The following is a 17,197-nucleotide window of genomic DNA, read 5'->3' as shown; positions in this document are numbered from 1 at the left end:
TAGTCTGTATCTGTCTGTCTTTAACTCTCCCGTGGTTGTTTAGTCCGTCTCTGTCTGTCTTAACTCTCCCGTGGTTGTTTAGTCCGTCTCTGTCTTAACTCTCCCGTGGTTGTTTAGTCCGTCTCTGTCTGTCTTAACTCTCCCGTGGTTGTTTAGTCGGTCTCTGTCTGTCTTCACTCTCCCGTTGGTTGTTTAGTCCGTCTCTGTCTGTCTTAACTCTCCCGTGGTTGTTTAGTCCGTCTCTGTCTGTCTTAACTCTCCCGTTGGTGTTTAGTCCGTCTCTGTCTGTCTTAACTCTCCCGTGGTTGTTTAGTCCGTCTCTGTCTGTCTTAACTCTCCCGTGGTTGTTTAGTCCGTCTCTGTCTGTCTTAACTCTCCCGTTGGTGTTTAGTCCGTCTCTGTCTGTCTTAACTCTCCCGTGGTTGTTTAGTCCGTCTCTGTCTGTCTTAACTCTCCCGTGGTTGTTTAGTCCGTCTCTGTCTTAACTCTCCCGTGGTTGTGTAGTCCGTATCTGTCTGTCTTTAACTCTCCCGTGGTTGTTTAGTCCGTCTCTGTCTGTCTTAACTCTCCCGTTGGTGTTTAGTCCGTCTCTGTCTGTCTTAACTCTCCCGTGGTTGTTTAGTCCGTCTCTGTCTGTCTTAACTCTCCCGTGGTTGTTTAGTCCGTCTCTGTCTTAATTCTCCCGTGGTTGTGTAGTCTGTATCTGTCTGTCTTTAACCCTCCCGTGGTTGTTTAGTCCGTCTCTGTCTGTCTTAACTCTCCCGTTGGTGTTTAGTCCGTCTCTGTCTGTCTTAACTCTCCCGTGGTTGTTTAGTCCGTCTCTGTCTGTCTTAACTCTCCCGTGGTTGTTTAGTCCGTCTCTGTCTTAACTCTCCCGTGGTTGTTTAGTCCGTCTCTGTCTTAACTCTCCCGTGGTTGTTTAGTCCGTCTCTGTCTGTCTTAACTCTCCCGTGGTTGTTTAGTCCGTCTCTGTCTTAACTCTCCCGTGGTTGTGTAGTCCGTATCTGTCTGTCTTTAACTCTCCCGTGGTTGTTTAGTCCATCTCTGTCTGTCTTTAACTCTCCCGTGGTTGTTTAGTCCGTCTCTGTCTGTCTTAACTCTCCCGTGGTTGTTTAGTCCGTCTCTGTCTGTCTTTAACTCTCCCGTGGTTGTTTAGTCGGTCTCTGTCTGTCTTAACTCTCCCGTGGTTGTTTAGTCCGTCTCTGTCTGTCTTAACTCTTCCATGGTTGTTTATTCCATCTCTGTCTGTCTTAACTCTCCCGTTGGTGTTTAGTCCGTCTCTGTCTTAACTCTCCCGTGGTTGTTTAGTCCGTCTCTGTCTGTCTTAACTCTCCCGTGGTTGTTTAGTCCGTCTCTGTCTGTCTTTAACTCTCCCGTGGTTGTTTAGTCCGTCTCTGTCTGTCTTTAACTCTCCCGTGGTTGTTTAGTCGGTCTCTGTCTGTCTTAACTCTCCCGTGGTTGTTTAGTCCGTCTCTGTCTGTCTTAACTCTCCCGTGGTTGTTTAGTCCGTCTCTGTCCTTTACTCTCCCATGGTTGTTTAGTCCGTCTCTGTCTGTCTTAACTCTCCCGTTGGTGTTTAGTCCGTCTCTGTCTTAACTCTCCCGTGGTTGTTTAGTCCGTCTCTGTCTGTCTTAACTCTCCCGTGGTTGTTTAGTCCGTCTCTGTCTTAACTCTCCCGTGGTTGTGTAGTCCGTATCTGTCTGTCTTTAACTCTCCCGTGGTTGTTTAGTCCGTCTCTGTCTGTCTTTAACTCTCCCGTGGTTGTTTAGTCCGTCTCTGTCTGTCTTTAATCTCCCGTGGTCGTTTAGTCCATCTCTGTCTTCTTTTCTCTCCCATGGTTGTTCAGTCCGTCTCTATCTGTCTTAACTCTCACGTGGTTGTTTAGTCCGTCTCTGTCTTAACTCTCCCGTGGTTGTTTAGTCCGTCTCTGTCTGTCTTAACTCTCCCGTGGTTGTTTAGTCCGTCTCTGTCTTAACTCTCCCGTGGTTGTGTAGTCCGTATCTGTCTGTCTTTAACTCTCCCGTGGTTGTTTAGTCCGTCTCTGTCTGTCTTTAACTCTCCCGTGGTTGTTTAGTCCGTCTCTGTCTGTCTTTAACTCTCCCGTGGTTGTTTAGTCCGTCTCTGTCTGTCTTTAACTCTCCCGTGGTTTTTTAGTCGGTCTCTGTCTGTCTTAACTCTCCCGTGGTTGTTTAGTCCGTCTCTGTCTTAACTCTCCCGTGGTTGTTTAGTCCGTCTCTGTCTGTCTTAACTCTCCCGTGGTTGTTTAGTCCGTCTCTGTCTGTCTTAACTCTCCCGGTGGTTGTTTAGTCCGTCTCTGTCTTTCTTAACTCTCCGGTGGTTGTTTAGTCCGTCTCTGTCTGTCTTAACTCTCCCGTGGTTGTGTAGTCCGTATCTGTCTGTCTTTAACTCTCCCGTGGTTGTTTAGTCCGTCTCTGTCTGTCTTTAACTCTCCGTGGTTGTTTAGTCCGTCTCTGTCTGTCTTAACTCTCCGTGGTTGTTTAGTCCGTCTCTGTCTGTCTTAACTCTCCGTGGTTGTTTCGTCCGTCTCTGTCTTAACTCTCCCGTGGTTGTTTAGTCCGTCTCTGTCTGTCTTTAACTCTCCCGTGGTTGTTTAGTCCGTCTCTGTCTGTCTTAACTCTCCCGTGGTTGTTTAGTCCGTCTCTGTCTGTCTTAACTCTCCCGTGGTTGTTTAGTCCGTCTCTGTCTTAACTCTCCCGTGGTTGTGTAGTCCGTATCTGTCTGTCTTTAACTCTCCCGTGGTTGTTTAGTCCGTCTCTGTCTGTCTTAACTCTCCCGTGGTTGTTTAGTCCGTCTCTGTCTTAACTCTCCCGTGGTTGTTTAGTCCGTCTCTGTCTGTCTTAACTCTCCCGTGGTTGTTTAGTCCGTCTCTGTCTGTCTTAACTCTCCCGTGGTTGTTTAGTCCGTCTCTGTCTGTCTTAACTCTCCCGTGGTTGTTTAGTCCGTCTCTGTCTGTCTTAACTCTCCCGTGGTTGTTTAGTCCGTCTCTGTCTGTCTTAACTCTCCCGTGGTTGTTTAGTCCGTCTCTGTCTGTCTTAACTCTCCCGTGGTTGTTTAGTCCGTCTCTGTCTGTCTTAACTCTCCCGTGGTTGTTTAGTCCGTCTCTGTCTGTCTTAACTCTCCCGTGGTTGTTTAGTCCGTCTCTGTCTGTCTTAACTCTCCCGTGGTTGTTTAGTCCGTCTCTGTCTTAACTCTCCCATGGTTGTTTAGTCCGTCTCTGTCTGTCTTAACTCTCCGTGGTTGTTTAGTCCGTCTCTGTCTGTCTTAACTCTCCCGTGGTGTTTAGTCCGTCTGTCTGTCTTAACTCTCCGTGGTTGTTTAGTCCGTCTCTGTCGGTCTTAACTCTCCGGTTGGTGTTTAGTCCGTCTCTGTCTTAACTCTCCCGTGGTTGTTTAGTCCGTATCTGTCGGTCTTTAACTCTCCCGTGGTTGTTTAGTCCGTCTCTGTCTGTCTTAACTCTCCCGTGGTTGTTTAGTCCGCTCTGTCTGTCTTAACTCTCCCGTGGTTGTTTAGTCCGTCTCTGTCTGTCTTAACTCTCCGTGGTTGTTTAGTCCGTCTCTGTCCTTAACTCTCCCGTGGTTGTTTAGTCCGTCTCTGTCTTAACTCTCCGTGGTTGTTTAGTCCGTCTCTGTCTGTCTTAACTCTCCGTGGTTGTTTAGTCCGTCTCTGTCTTAACTCTCCGTGGTTGTGTAGTCCGTATCTGTCTGTCTTTAACTCTCCGTGGTTGTTTAGTCCATCTCTGTCTGTCTTTAACTCTCCGTGGTTGTTTAGTCCGTCTCTGTCTGTCTTAACTCTCCGTGGTTGTTTAGTCCGTCTCTGTCTGTCTTAACTCTCCCGTGGTTGTTTAGTCGTCTCTGTCTGTCTTAACTCTCCCGTGGTTGTTTAGTCCGTCTCTGTCTGTCTTAACTCTCCATGGTTGTTTAGTCCATCTCTGTCTGTCTTAACTCTCCGTGGTTGTTTAGTCCGTCTCTGTCTTAACTCTCCCGTGGTTGTTTAGTCCGTCTCTGTCTGTCTTAACTCTCCGTGGTTGTTTAGTCCGTCTCTGTCTGTCTTTAACTCTCCGTGGTTGTTTAGTCCGTCTCTGTCTGTCTTAACTCTCCGTGGTTGTTTAGTCCGTCTCTGTCTGTCTTAACTCTCCGTGGTTGTTTAGTCCGTCTCTGTCTGTCTTAACTCTCCCGTGGTTGTTTAGTCCGTCTCTGTCATTTAATCTCCCAAGGTTGTTTAGTCCGACTCTGTCTGTCTTAAATCTCCCGTTGGTGTTTAGTCAGTCTCTGTCTTAAGTCTACAGTGGTTGTTTAGTCCGTCTCTGTCTGTCTTAACTCTCCGTGGTTGTTTAGTCCGTCTCTGTCTTAACTCCCGTGGTTGTTTAGTCCGTCTCTGTCTGTCTTTAACTCTCCCGTGGTTGTTTAGTCCGTCTCTGTCTGTCTTTAACTCTCCCGGGGTCGTTTAGTCCGTCTCTGTCTGTCTTTAATCTCCCGTGGTCGTTTAGTCCGTCTCTGTCTGTCTTTACTCTCGCTTGGTAGTTTAGTCCGTCTCTGTCTTAAATCTCACGTGGTTGTTTAGTCCGTCTCTGTCTTAACTCTCCCGTGGTTGTTTAGTCCGTCTCTGTCTGTCTTAACTCTCCCGTGGTTGTTTAGTCCGTCTCTGTCTGTCTTAACTCTCCCGTGGTTGTTTAGTCCGTCTCTGTCTGTCTTTAACTCTCCCGTGGTTGTTTAGTCCGTCTCTGTCTGTCTTTAACTCTCCCGTGGTTGTTTAGTCCGTCTCTGTCTGTCTTTAACTCTCCCGTGGTTGTTTAGTCCGTCTCTGTCTGTCTTTAACTCTCCCGTGGTTGTTTAGTCCGTCTCTGTCTGTCTTAACTCTCCCGTGGTTGTTTAGTCCGTCTCTGTCTTAACTCTCCCGTGGTTGTTTAGTCCGTCTCTGTCTGTCTTAACTCTCCCGTGGTTGTTTAGTCCGTCTCTGTCTGTCTTAACTCTCCCGTGGTTGTTTAGTCCGTCTCTGTCTGTCTTAACTCTCCCGTGGTTGTTTAGTCCGTCTCTGTCTGTCTTAACTCTCCCGTGGTTGTTTAGTCCGTCTCTGTCTTAACTCTCCCGTGGTTGTGTAGTCTGTATCTGTCTGTCTTTAACTCTCCCGTGGTTGTTTAGTCCGTCTCTGTCTGTCTTTAACTCTCCCGTGGTTGTTTAGTCGGTCTCTGTCTGTCTTAACTCTCCCGTGGTTGTTTAGTCCGTCTCTGTCTGTCTTAACTCTCCCGTGGTTGTTTAGTCCGTCTCTGTCTGTCTTTAACTCTCCCGTGGTTGTTTAGTCGGTCTCTGTCTGTCTTAACTCTCCCGTGGTTGTTTAGTCCGTCTCTGTCTGTCTTAACTCTCCGGTGGTTGTTTAGTTGTCTTTTTTTTCTCTTCTCTCCCGTGGTCGTTTAGTCCGTCTCTGTCTGTCTTAACTCTCCCGTGGTTGTTTAGTCCATCTCTGTCTGTCTTTAACTCTCCCGTGGTTGTTTAGTCCGTCTCTGTCTGTCTTAACTCTCCCGTGGTTGTTTAGTCCGTCTCTGTCTGTCTTTAACTCTCCCGTGGTTGTTTAGTCGGTCTCTGTCTGTCTTAACTCTCCCGTGGTTGTTTAGTCCGTCTCTGTCTGTCTTAACTCTTCCATGGTTGTTTATTCCATCTCTGTCTGTCTTAACTCTCCCGTTGGTGTTTAGTCCGTCTCTGTCTTAACTCTCCCGTTGGTGTTTAGTCCGTCTCTGTCTTAACTCTCCCGTGGTTGTTTAGTCCGTCTCTGTCTGTCTTAACTCTCCTGTGGTTGTTTAGTCCGTCTCTGTCTGTCTTTAACTCAACGGTGGTTGTTTAGTCCGTCTCTGTCTTAACTCTCCCGTGGTTTTTTAGTCCGTCTCTGTCTTTCTTTAACTCTCCCGTGGTTGTTTAGTCGGTCTCTGTCTGTCTTAACTCTCCCGTGGTTGTTTAGTCCGTCTCTGTCTGTCTTAACTCTCCCGTGGTTGTTTAGTCCGTCTCTGTCTTAACTCTCCCGTGGTTGTTTAGTCCGTCTCTGTCTGTCTTAACTCTCCCGGGGTTGTTTAGTCGGTCTCTGTCTTAACTCTCCCGTGGTTGTTTAGTCCGTCTCTGTCTGTCTTAACTCTCCGTGGTTGTTTAGTCCGTCTGTCTGTCTTAACTCTCCCCGTGGTTGTTTAGTCCGCTCTGTCTGTCTTAACTCTCTCCGTGGTTTTTTTGTCGGTCTCTGTCTTTCTTTAACTCTCCCGTGGTTGTTTAGTCCGTCTCTGTCTGTCTTTAATCTCCCGTCGTCGTTTAGTCCATCTCTGTCTGTCTTAACTCCCATGGTCGTTCAGTCCGTCTCTATCTGTCTTAACTCTCACGTGGTTGTTTAGTCCGTCTCTGTCTTAACTCTCCCGTGGTTGTTTAGTCCGTCTCTGTCTGTCTTAACTCTCCCGTGGTTGTTTAGTCGGTCTCTGTCTGTCTTAACTCTCCCGTGGTTGTTTAGTCCGTCTCTGTCTGTCTTAACTCTCCCGTGGTTGTTTAGTCCGTCTCTGTCTGTCTTAACTCTCCCGTGGTTGTTTAGTCCGTCTCTGTCTTAACTCTCCCGTGGTTGTTTAGTCCGTCTCTGTTCGTCTTAACTCTCCCGTGGTTGTTTAGTCCATCTCTGTCTTAACTCTCCCGTGGTTGTTTAGTCCGTCTCTGTCTGTCTTAACTCTCCCGTGGTTGTTTAGTCCGTCTCTGTCTTAACTCTCCCGTGGTTGTGTAGTCCGTATCTGTCTGTCTTTAACTCTCCCGTGGTTGTTTAGTCCTTCTCTGTCTGTCTGTAACTATCCGTTGGTTGTTTATTCCGTCTCTGTCTGTCTTAACTCTCCCGTGGTTGTTTAGTCCGTCTCTGTCTGTCTTAACTCTTCCGTGGTTGTTTAGTCCGTCTCTGTCTTAACTCTCCCGTGGTTGTTTAGTCCGTCTCTGTCTGTCTTAACTCTCCCGTTGGTGTTTAGTCCGTCTCTGTCTTAACTCTCCCGTGGTTGTTTAGTCCGTCTCTGTCTGTCTTTAACTCTCCCGTGGTTGTTTAGTCCGTCTCTGTCTGTCTTTAACTCTCCCGTGGTTGTTTAGTCCGTCTCTGTCTGTCTTAACTCTTCCGTGGTTGTTTAGTCCGTCTCTGTCTTAACTCTCCCGTGGTTGTGTAGTCCGTATCTGTCTGTCTTTAACTCTCCCGTGGTTGTTTAGTCCGTCTCTGTCTGTCTTAACTCTCCCGTTGGTGTTTAGTCCGCCTCTCTGTCTTAATTCTCCCGTGGTTGTGTAGTCTGTATCTGTCTGTCTTTAAAACTCCCGTGGTTGTTTAGTCCGCTCTGTCTGTCTTTAACTCCCCGTGGTTGTTTAGTCGTCTCTGTCTGTCTTTAACTCTCCCGTGGTTGTTTAGTCCGTCTCTGTCTGTCTTAACTCTCCCGTGGTTGTTTAGTCCGTCTCTGTCTGTCTTAACTCTCCCGTGGTTGTTTAGTCCGTCTCTGTCTTAACTCTCCCGTGGTTGTTTAGTCCGTCTCTGTCTGTCTTAACTCTCCCGTGGTTGTTTAGTCCGTCTCTGTCTGTCTTAACTCTCCCGTTGGTGTTTAGTCCGTCTCTGTCTTAACTCTCCCGTGGTTGTTTAGTCCGTCTCTGTCTGTCTTAACTCTCCCGTGGTTGTTTAGTCCGTCTCTGTCTTAACTCTCCCGTGGTTGTGTAGTCCGTATCTGTCTGTCTTTAACCCTCCCGTGGTTGTTTAGTCCGTCTCTGTCTTTCTTTAACTCTCCCGTGGTTGTTTAGTCCGTCTCTGTCTGTCTTAACTCTCCCGTAGTTGTTTAGTCCGTCTCTGTCTGTCTTAACTCTCCCGTGGTTGTTTAGTTGTCTTTTTTTTCTCTTCTCTCCCGTGGTCGTTTAGTCCATCTCTGTCTGTCTTAACTCTCCCCTGGTCGTTTAGTCCGTCTCTGTCCGTCTTTAATCTCCCGTGGTCGTTTAGTCCGTCTCTGTCTGTCTTAACTCTCCCGTGGTTGTTAAGTCCGTCTCTGTCTGTCTTAACTCTCCCCTGGTCGTTTAGTCCGTCTCTGTCTGTCTTAACTCTCCCCTGGTCGTTCAGTCCGTCTCTATCTGTCTTAACTCTCACGTGGTTGTTTAGTCCGTCTCTGTCTTAACTGTCCCGTGGTCGTCTAGTCCGTCTCTGTCTGTCTTAACTCTCTCGTGGTTGTTTAGTCTGTCTCTGTCTTAACTCTCCCGTGGTTGTTTAGTCCGTCACTGTCTGTCTTAACTCTCCCGTGGTTGTTTAGTCCGTCTCTGTCTGTCTTAACTCTACCATGGTTGTTTAGTCCATCTCTGTCTGTCTTAACTCTCCCGTGGTTGTTTAGTCCGTCTCTGTCTTAACTCTCCCGTTGGTGTTTAGTCCGTCTCTGTCTTAACTCTCCCGTGGTTGTTTAGTCCATCTCTGTCTGTCTTAACTCTCCCGTGGTTGTTTAGTCCGTCTCTGTCTGTCTTTAACTCAACGGTGGTTGTTTAGTCCGTCTCTGTCTTAACTCTCCCGTGGTTGTTTAGTCGGTCTCTGTCTGTCTTAACTCTCCCGTGGTTGTTTAGTCCGTCTCTGTCTGTCTTAACTCTCCCGTGGTTGTTTAGTCCGTCTCTGTCTGTCGTAACTCTCCCGTTGGTGTTTAGTCCGTCTCTGTCTTAACTCTCCCGTGGTTGTTTAGTCCGTCTCTGTTCGTCTTAACTCTCCCGTGGTTGTGTAGTCCGTATCTGTCTGTCTTTAACTCTCCCGTGGTTGTTTAGTCCGTCTCTGTCTGTCTTTAACTCTCCCGTGGTTGTTTAGTCCGTCTCTGTCTGTCTTAACTCTCCCGTGGTTGTTTAGTCCGTCTCTGTCTGTCTTAACTCTCCCGTGGTTGTTTAGTCCGTCTCTGTCTTAACTCTCCCGTGGTTGTGTAGTCCGTATCTGTCTGTCTTTAACTCTCCCGTGGTTGTTTAGTCCGTCTCTGTCTGTCTTAACTCTCCCGTGGTTGTTTAGTCGGTCTCTGTCTGTCTTAACTCTCCCGTGGTTGTTTAGTCCGTCTCTGTCTGTCTTAACTCTCCCGTGGTTGTTTAGTCCGTCTCTGTCTTAAGTCTCCTGTATCTGACTGTCTTTAACTCTCCCGTGGTTGTTTAGTCCGTCTCTGTCTGTCTTAACTCTCCCGTGGTTGTTTAGTCCGTCTCTGTCTTAACTCTCCCGTGGTTGTTTAGTCCGTCTCTGTCTGTCTTTAACTCTCCCCTGGTTGTTTAGTCCGTCTCTGTCTTAACTCTCCCGTGGTTGTTTAGTCCGTCTCTGTCTTAACTCTCCCGTGGTTGTTTAGTCGGTCTCTGTCTTAACTCTCCCGTGGTTGTTTAGTCCGTCTCTGTCTGTCTTAACTCTCCCGTGGTCATGTAGTCTTTCTCTGTTTGTCTTCACTCACGTGTGGCTGTTTTCTTTTTGGGAATCTTTGGTTTCCTTTTCCTGGTCTGGATGCTCTCCTTCTTCATGGCCAGAGGTCTGGGTACCTGCCGGGCAATGGAAGGGGTAAAGGGTGAGCTGATCTAATCTCGCATAGACCATGCCCCCTTGTTTGCCAGCATCCACAAACAATTTTGGTCAGTTGTTTACCCCGTGCAGTTTCATGTAGAGTCCACAGGCGTTACAGACGGGCTCTCCGTCAGCGTTACGCCTCCACAGCGTGGTTGTGCTGGTATGACAATTGGTGCAGCAGAGTCCGGCGCGACGAGACGGAGTCTGCTTCAGGATGACAAACATGTTAACTGATACTAATGGTTATGTAAATGATGATATATTACAGGTGCATCTCAAAAAATAGATTATCATCTATGTTCATTTGTGTGCATTGATTTAATAAAAAGGTTAAACTTCCATCTATTCTACATTCTTCTTATCCAAGGAGAAATGTTTTCAAGACTTTTTGAGATTTTTTTTTTAATCTTGACAATAAAAACTTAAAGCCCATTTCTAAATATTACAATATTGTGGATATGTCCAAGTTATTGTCAGTTATTTCTCTCATTCTGGTTCAGATCAGACTGTGATCAGAGGCTGCACCAAAGCAGACACGGAGGGTACACCACAGAAAGTGAAGGGTTTTGTTTGTTGTAAGCCATAATAACCAAAACCGAATGTATCTTTGTCATGATGTTCTAATCTTCAGAGATTCACTTGTCAATTAAAAAAACACAACCACATAAAATCAGAGAAATAGTAAATGTAAGCACATCACATGGTAAATTAATAAATATAAACAATCATTTCAATATAAAGAAAAAAATTTGTGATAGATCTATTTAAAGCAACAGTTTGAAAAACAGGTAAACAAGGACAGATACTATTGGTTCAAACTGACAGACTGTTTTCTCTAGAATACAGAAATATTCATCCTGCTATTATCTCTCACCATGACTCAGCAGATTAGGCCTGTAGTACTCTATGAGGTCGCCAGCATTGTAGGGCCTGTGTGGTGTAGGAGTTGTGTAGTAGTTGTGTAGTTGTTCGGTAGTTGTTCTGCAGTTGTAGTTGTGTAGTTGTAGTCGTGTAGTAGTTGTTGTGTTGTTGTGTAGTCGTGTAGTAGTTGTTGTGTTGTTGTGTAGTTGTGTAGTAGTTGTTGTGTAGTAGTCATGTAGTTGTGTAGTTGTTGTGTAGGTGTGTAGCTGTAGTTGTGTAGTTGTAGTTAGGCAGTTGTTCTGTAGTTGTGTAGTTGTAGTCCTGTAGTAGTTGTTGTGTAGTAGTTATGTAGTTGTTGTGTAGGTGTGGAGTTGTAGTTGTGTAGTTTTTGTGTAGTTCTGCAGTTGTTCTGTAGTTATAGTTGTGTAGTAGTCATGTACTAGTCGTGTAGTTGTAGTGGTGTAGTAGTTTTTGTGTAGTTGTGCAGTTGTTCTGTTGTAGTTTCATAGTAGTTGTGTACTAGATGTGTAGCTGTAGTGGTGTAGTAGTTGTGAAGTTGTTGTGTGGTTGTGAAGTTGTTGTGTAGTTGTGTAGTTGTGTCGTTGTTCTGTAGTTGTAGTTATGTAATAGTGTAGTTGTAGTTGTGTAATAGTCATGTAGTATTTGTGAAGTTGTAGTGGTATAGTAGTTGTTGTGTAGTTGTGTAGTTGTTGTGTAGTTGTATTTATGTGGTTGTAGTTGTGTAGTATTTGTTTTGTAGTTGTGTCGTTCTGTAGTTGTTGTTGTGTGGTAGTTGTTGTGTAGTTGTGTAGTTGTTTTGTAGTTGTGTAGTTGTTGTGTAGTTGTGTCATTGTTTTGTAGTTGTAGGAATGTAATTGTATAGTTGTAGTTGTGTAGTAGTTGTTTTGTAGTTGTGTAGTTGTTGTGTAGTTGTGTCATTGTTTTGTAGTTGTAGGAATGTAATTGTATAGTTGTAGTTGTGTAGTAGTTGTTGTGTAGTTGTGTAGTTGTTGTTTAGTTGTGTAGTTGTTGTGTAGTTGTGCAGTTGTTCTGTAGTTGTAGTTGTGTAGTAGTAATGTACTAGTTGTGTCGTTGTAGCTGTGTAGCAGTTGTTGTGTAGTTGTATAGTTCTGTAGTTATAGTTGCGTAGTAGTCGTACTAGTCATGTAGTTGTAGCTGTGTAGTAGTTGTTGTGTAGATGTGTCGTTGTTGTGTAGTTGTGTAGTTCTGTAGTTATAGTTGTGTAGTAGTCGTACTAGTCATGTGGTTGTAGTTGTGTAGTAGTTGTTGTGTAGATGTGTCGTTGTTGTGTAGTTGTGTAGTTCTGTAGTTATAGTTGTGTAGTAGTCGTACTAGTCATGTATTTGTAGTTGTGTAGTAGTTGTTGTGTAGGTGTGTAGTTCTGTAGTTATAGTTGTGTAGTAGTCGTACTAGTCATGTAGTTTTAGCTGTGTAGTAGTTGTTGTGTAGATGTGTCGTTGTGTAGTTGTGTAGTTATAGTTGTGTAGTAGTCGTACTAGTCATGTAGTTGTAGTTGTGTAATAGTTGTTGTGTAGGTGTGTAGTTGTGTAGTTGTGTAGTTATAGTTGTGTAGTAGTCATACTAGTCATGTAGTTGTAATTGTATAGTTGTAGTTGTGTAGTAGTTGTTGTGTAGTTGTTGTTTAGTTGTGTAGTTGTTGTGTAGTTGTGCAGTTGTTCTGTAGTTGTAGTTGTGTAGTAGTAATGTACTAGTTGTGTCGTTGTAGCTGTGTAGCAGTTGTTGTGTAGTTGTATAGTTTTGTAGTTATAGTTGCGTAGTAGTCGTACTAGTCATGTAGTTGTAGCTGTGTAGTAGTTGTTGTGTAGATGTGTCGTTGTTGTGTAGTTGTGTAGTTCTGTAGTTATAGTTGTGTAGTAGTCGTACTAGTCATGTGGTTGTAGTTGTGTAGTAGTTGTTGTGTAGATGTGTCGTTGTTGTGTAGTTGTGTAGTTCTGTAGTTATAGTTGTGTAGTAGTCGTACTAGTCATGTATTTGTAGTTGTGTAGTAGTTGTTGTGTAGGTGTGTAGTTCTGTAGTTATAGTTGTGTAGTAGTCGTACTAGTCATGTAGTTTTAGCTGTGTAGTAGTTGTTGTGTAGATGTGTCGTTGTGTAGTTGTGTAGTTATAGTTGTGTAGTAGTCGTACTAGTCATGTAGTTGTAGTTGTGTAATAGTTGTTGTGTAGGTGTGTAGTTGTGTAGTTGTGTAGTTATAGTTGTGTAGTAGTCATACTAGTCATGTAGTTGTAGTTGTGTAGTAGTAATGTACTAGTTGTGTCGTTGTAGTGGTGTAGCAGTTATTGTGTAGTTGTGCAGTTGTTCTGTAGTTGTAGTTGTGTAGTAGTCATGTACTAGTTGTGTTGTTGTAGTGGTGTAGCAGTTGTGTAGTTGTATAGTTCTGTAGTTATAGTTGCGTAGTAGTCGTACAAGTCATGTAGTTGTAGTTGTGTAGTAGTTGTTGTGTAGGTGTGTCATCATGTAGTTCTGTAGTTATAGTTGTGTTGTAGTCATACTAGTCATGTAGTTGTTGTTGTGTAGTTCCGTAGTTATAGTTGTGTAGTAGTCGTACTAGTCATGTAGTTGTAGTTGTGTAGTAGTTGTTGTGTAGATGTGTCGTTGTTGTGTAGGTGTGTAGTTCCGTAGTTATAGTTGTGTAGTAGTCGTACTAGTCATGTAGTTGTAGTTGTGTAGTAGTTGTTGTGTAGATGTGTCGTTGTTGTGTAGTTCTGTAGGTATAGTTGTGTAGTAGACGTACTAGTCATGTAGTTGTAGTTGTGTAGTAGTTGTTGTGTAGGTGTGTAGTTGTGTCTCACCAGGCGCTTGTGCGGTCTGATCAGCGGTCTGTTGACCCCGTTCATCTTGTGGTACAGGCCACAGGCGTTGCAGAGGTAGTGTCCTGTTCCGTCTCTTCGCCACAGCGGCGTTGACACTGAGCCGCAGTTAACGCACTCCCGTCCCTCCGTGGAAACATCGTCCATCAGATCTGAGAGGACCAACATGAGCATGAGGGCCATGTTAATGTGTAATATTTGTCATATCACAAATGATCACAATTAGGCATAAATGATAACTGTTCTTTACATTTCATCATTTTAGTAGAACAATCTGATCTAGAACCATGAAATTACCTCTATAACCATCAGATAATCTAGAACAATGAAATGATCTTGAACAATAACATCTCTAGAACCATCAGATAATATAGAACCATGCAAAAATTACTATAACCAGATAATCTAGAACTATGAAATATTTTCAAGAACCATCAGATAATCTTGAGAACATTCACAAAGTCTTAAGAATCATCAGATAATCTAGAACCATGACTTTATCTCGATCAATCAGATAATCGAGAACCATCAAATAATCTTGGACAATCAAATTATCTAGAACCATCAAATAATGTAGAACAATCACATAATCTCTAGAACCATCAGACAATATCTAGAAAATCAGATTATCTAGAACCATGAAATAATCTCTGGAACCATCAGATAATCTAGATCTATGAAATAATCTAGAACAGTGGATCTGGTGCTAAATTGGTGCTAAATTTTCCAAATATCTACATTCTGTGATGAAAAATGTTGATGTTTTGACCCGGATAGAAAAAGATGCTTTGCTAAAGCGTTCCCTTATATTTGGTGTTTAATTAAAGTCGTTTTATTTTGGCGGGCATTTATATTTGGTTGTCTTTATTTAAGTAGTTTTATTTTGGAGGATCTTTATTTTTGATGATCTACTTAAATTGTTTTATTTTGGCGGGTCTTTGTATTTGATCGTCTACTTAAATTGTTTTATTTTGGTGGGTCTTTATTTTTGATCGTCTACTTAAATAGTTTTATTTTGGCGGGTCTTTATTTTTGATCGTCTACTTAAATAGTTTTATTTTGGCGGGTCTTTATTTTTGATCGTCTACTCAAATAGTTTTATTTTGGCACGTCTTTATTTTTGATCGTCTACTCAAATAGTTTTATTTTGGCGGGTCTTTATTTTTGATCGTCTACTTAAATAGTTTTATTTTGGTGGGTTTTTAGTAAAGAAATGTGTCCTTCTATCTAAGGTCGCAGTAGGGGGCAGAGGTACTCACCCACACCGGTCCATCTTCCATGGCCCCCCCCTCGGCCCTGCAGTTCCAAGGGTCCTTGGGTCCAGGAAGGGGATGGGGCCATCTCTGGGCTTATGTGGGTGTACGGCATGGAGTAAGCCCCTCCCACAGAGTGGACAAGAGCCCCACCGTATTGATCTCCCTGCCCCCGAGTACCCAGCAGCAGTGGACTCTGGTAGCTGGAGTCTCGGTTGGGGGGGGGGCTGTTTGGGAATGAAAAATCGTTGGGAGGGAGGGAGGGGCTGCTAGGGCTGAACCCAGAGCCATCCCCCCCGCTCTGAGTCCAGCAGAGGGTTTGATGGGTGGGATCACAGGTCTGTAGGTAGGGCAGGGGGGTTAGCATGGGTACCACCCTGCCGGAGGTGGGGGGCAGGTACGCCCCGGTGTCAGGGGGGTAGGGGACCTGGGGGGATGACAGATTTAGACTCTGGTACATGTTTCTGGTCCAGGATCAAATCTGGTGGGGGGGGAGAGTTTCCAGAAAGCTGGAAAATATATACCAAAGACATGATTAAGACGTGACAATTAATCAATCAATCAATTTTCAAATCGATTAATAAATCAATCACTAAGCAATCGTACAGTCTAGTCTGTGATGGCCTTTATTAGAATATTTATGGTACCAGTCAGTCTAGTCGTTGATGGGCTGTATTAGAATATTTACAGTACCAGTCAGTCTAGTCTGTGACAGTATTTATTAGAATATCGATGGTACCAGTCAGTCTAGTCTGTGATGGTATTTATTAGAATATCTATGGTACCAGTCAGTCTAGTCTGTGACAGTATTTATCAGAATATCTATGGTACCAGCCAGTCTAGTCTGTGATGGTATTTATTAGAATATTTACAGTAACAGTCAGTCTAGTCGTTGATGGGCTGTATTAGAATATTTACAGTACCAGTCAGTCTAGTCGTTGATGGGCTGTATTAGAATATTTACAGTACCAGTCAGTCTAGTCGTTGATGGGCTGTATTAGAATATTTACAGTACCAGTCAGTCTAGTCTGTGACAGTATTTATTAGAATATCGATGGTACCAGCCAGTCTAGTCTGTGATGGTATTTATTAGAATATCTATGGTACCAGTCAGTCTAGTCTGTGACAGTATTTATCAGAATATCTATGGTACCAGTCAGTCTAGTCTGTGACAGTATTTATCAGAATATCTATGGTACCAGCCAGTCTAGTCTGTGATGGTATTTATTAGAATATTTACAGTACCAGTCAGTCTAGTCGTTGATGGGCTGTATTAGAATATTTACAGTACCAGTCAGTCTAGTCGTTGATGGGCTGTATTAGAATATTTACAGTACCAGTCAGTCTAGTCTGTGACAGTATTTATTAGGATATCTATGGTACCAGCCAGTCTAGTGTGTGATGGTATTTATTAGAATATTTACAGTACCAGTCAGTCTAGTCTGTGACAGTATTTATTAGAATATTTACGGTACCAGTCAGTCTAGTCTGTGATGGCCTTTATTAGAATATTTACGGTACTAGTCAGTCTAGTCTGTAATAAACTTTTTAATAACATTAACCATACCAGTCACGCTCTGCTGGAATTTTTTGAAAATGTACATCACTAGTCGCTAAAAATGTCAATATTATAATAAAATAGTCTTAAAATGATCATTTCTAAAATGGTCTCAATATTATAACAGTTATAACGGTCTTAATATTTTAATAATTAGAATACTCATGAAAATAGAATAGTTAAAATAGTTATATTATAGTAGAATAGTTTTAATATTAAAATACTTATAACAGTTTTAATATTATAATAGTTACAATAATTTTAATATTATAATAGAATTGTTTTAATATTATAATACCTATAACACTTTTAATATTGAAATAGAATAGTTTTAATATTATAAAACTTACAACAGTTTTAATATTAAAATACTTAAAACACTTTTAATATTAGAATACTTATAACAGTTTTAATATTAGAACACTTATAACACTTTCAATATTAGAATACTTATAACAGTTTTAATATTAGAATACATATAACAGTTTTAATATTAGAATACTTATAACAGTTTTAATATTAGAATAGAATAGTTTTAATATTAGAATACTTATAACAGTTGTAATATTAGAATAGAATAGTTTTAATATTAGAATACTTTTAACAGTTTTAATATTAGAATAGAATCGTTTCAATATTAGAATACTTATAACACTTTTAATATTAAAATAGAATCGTTTTAATATTAGAATACTTATAACACTTTTAATAATAAAATAGAATAGTTTTAATATTAGAATACTTATAACAGTTGTAATATTAGAATAGAATAGTTTTAATATTAGAATACTTATAACAGTTTTAATATTAGAATAGAATAGTTTAAATATTAGAATACTTATAACAGTTGTAATATTAGAATAGAATAGTTTTAATATTAGAATACTTATAACACTTTTAATATTAAAATAGAATAGTTTTAATATTAGAATACTTATAACAGTTTTAATATTAAAATACTTAAAACACTTTTAATATTAGAATACTTATAACAGTTTTAATATTAAAATAGAATAGTTTTAATATTAGAATACTTATAACACTTTTAATATTAGAATAGAATAGTTTTAATATTAGAATACTTATAACAGTTGTAATATTAGAATAGAATAGTTTTAATATTAGA

At 42.1% G+C, this 17,197-nt stretch overlaps 1 protein-coding gene across 2 annotated transcripts in view; it reads right to left on the bottom strand.

Moving 5' to 3' along the window:
* Positions 1-15,288, bottom strand: part of gata5 (GATA binding protein 5) — a 31,678-nt gene extending 16,390 nt beyond the window's left edge. Inside the window, exons 1-4 of one of the 2 annotated variants that reach the window (XM_041799807.1) lie at positions 14,520-15,288; positions 13,243-13,412; positions 9,628-9,756; positions 9,440-9,524 (exon numbers count right to left, since the gene is read on the bottom strand). In XM_041799807.1, the coding sequence (XP_041655741.1) occupies positions 9,440-9,524; positions 9,628-9,756; positions 13,243-13,412; positions 14,520-14,973 (838 nt within the window). In that variant the 5' untranslated portion in view covers positions 14,974-15,288. The remainder of the gene's footprint in view (positions 1-9,439; positions 9,525-9,627; positions 9,757-13,242; positions 13,413-14,519) is intronic. The other variant, XM_041799808.1, reaches the window with a different exon arrangement.
* Between the last annotated feature and the right edge of the window lie 1,909 nt (positions 15,289-17,197).

Source organism: Cheilinus undulatus, linkage group 11 (genome assembly GCF_018320785.1).
Source record: "Cheilinus undulatus linkage group 11, ASM1832078v1, whole genome shotgun sequence".
Taxonomy (NCBI): domain Eukaryota; kingdom Metazoa; phylum Chordata; class Actinopteri; order Labriformes; family Labridae; genus Cheilinus; species Cheilinus undulatus.
The sequence above is the reverse complement of the archived record's forward strand: the minus strand, read 5'-3'. Positions and strand labels throughout refer to the sequence as shown.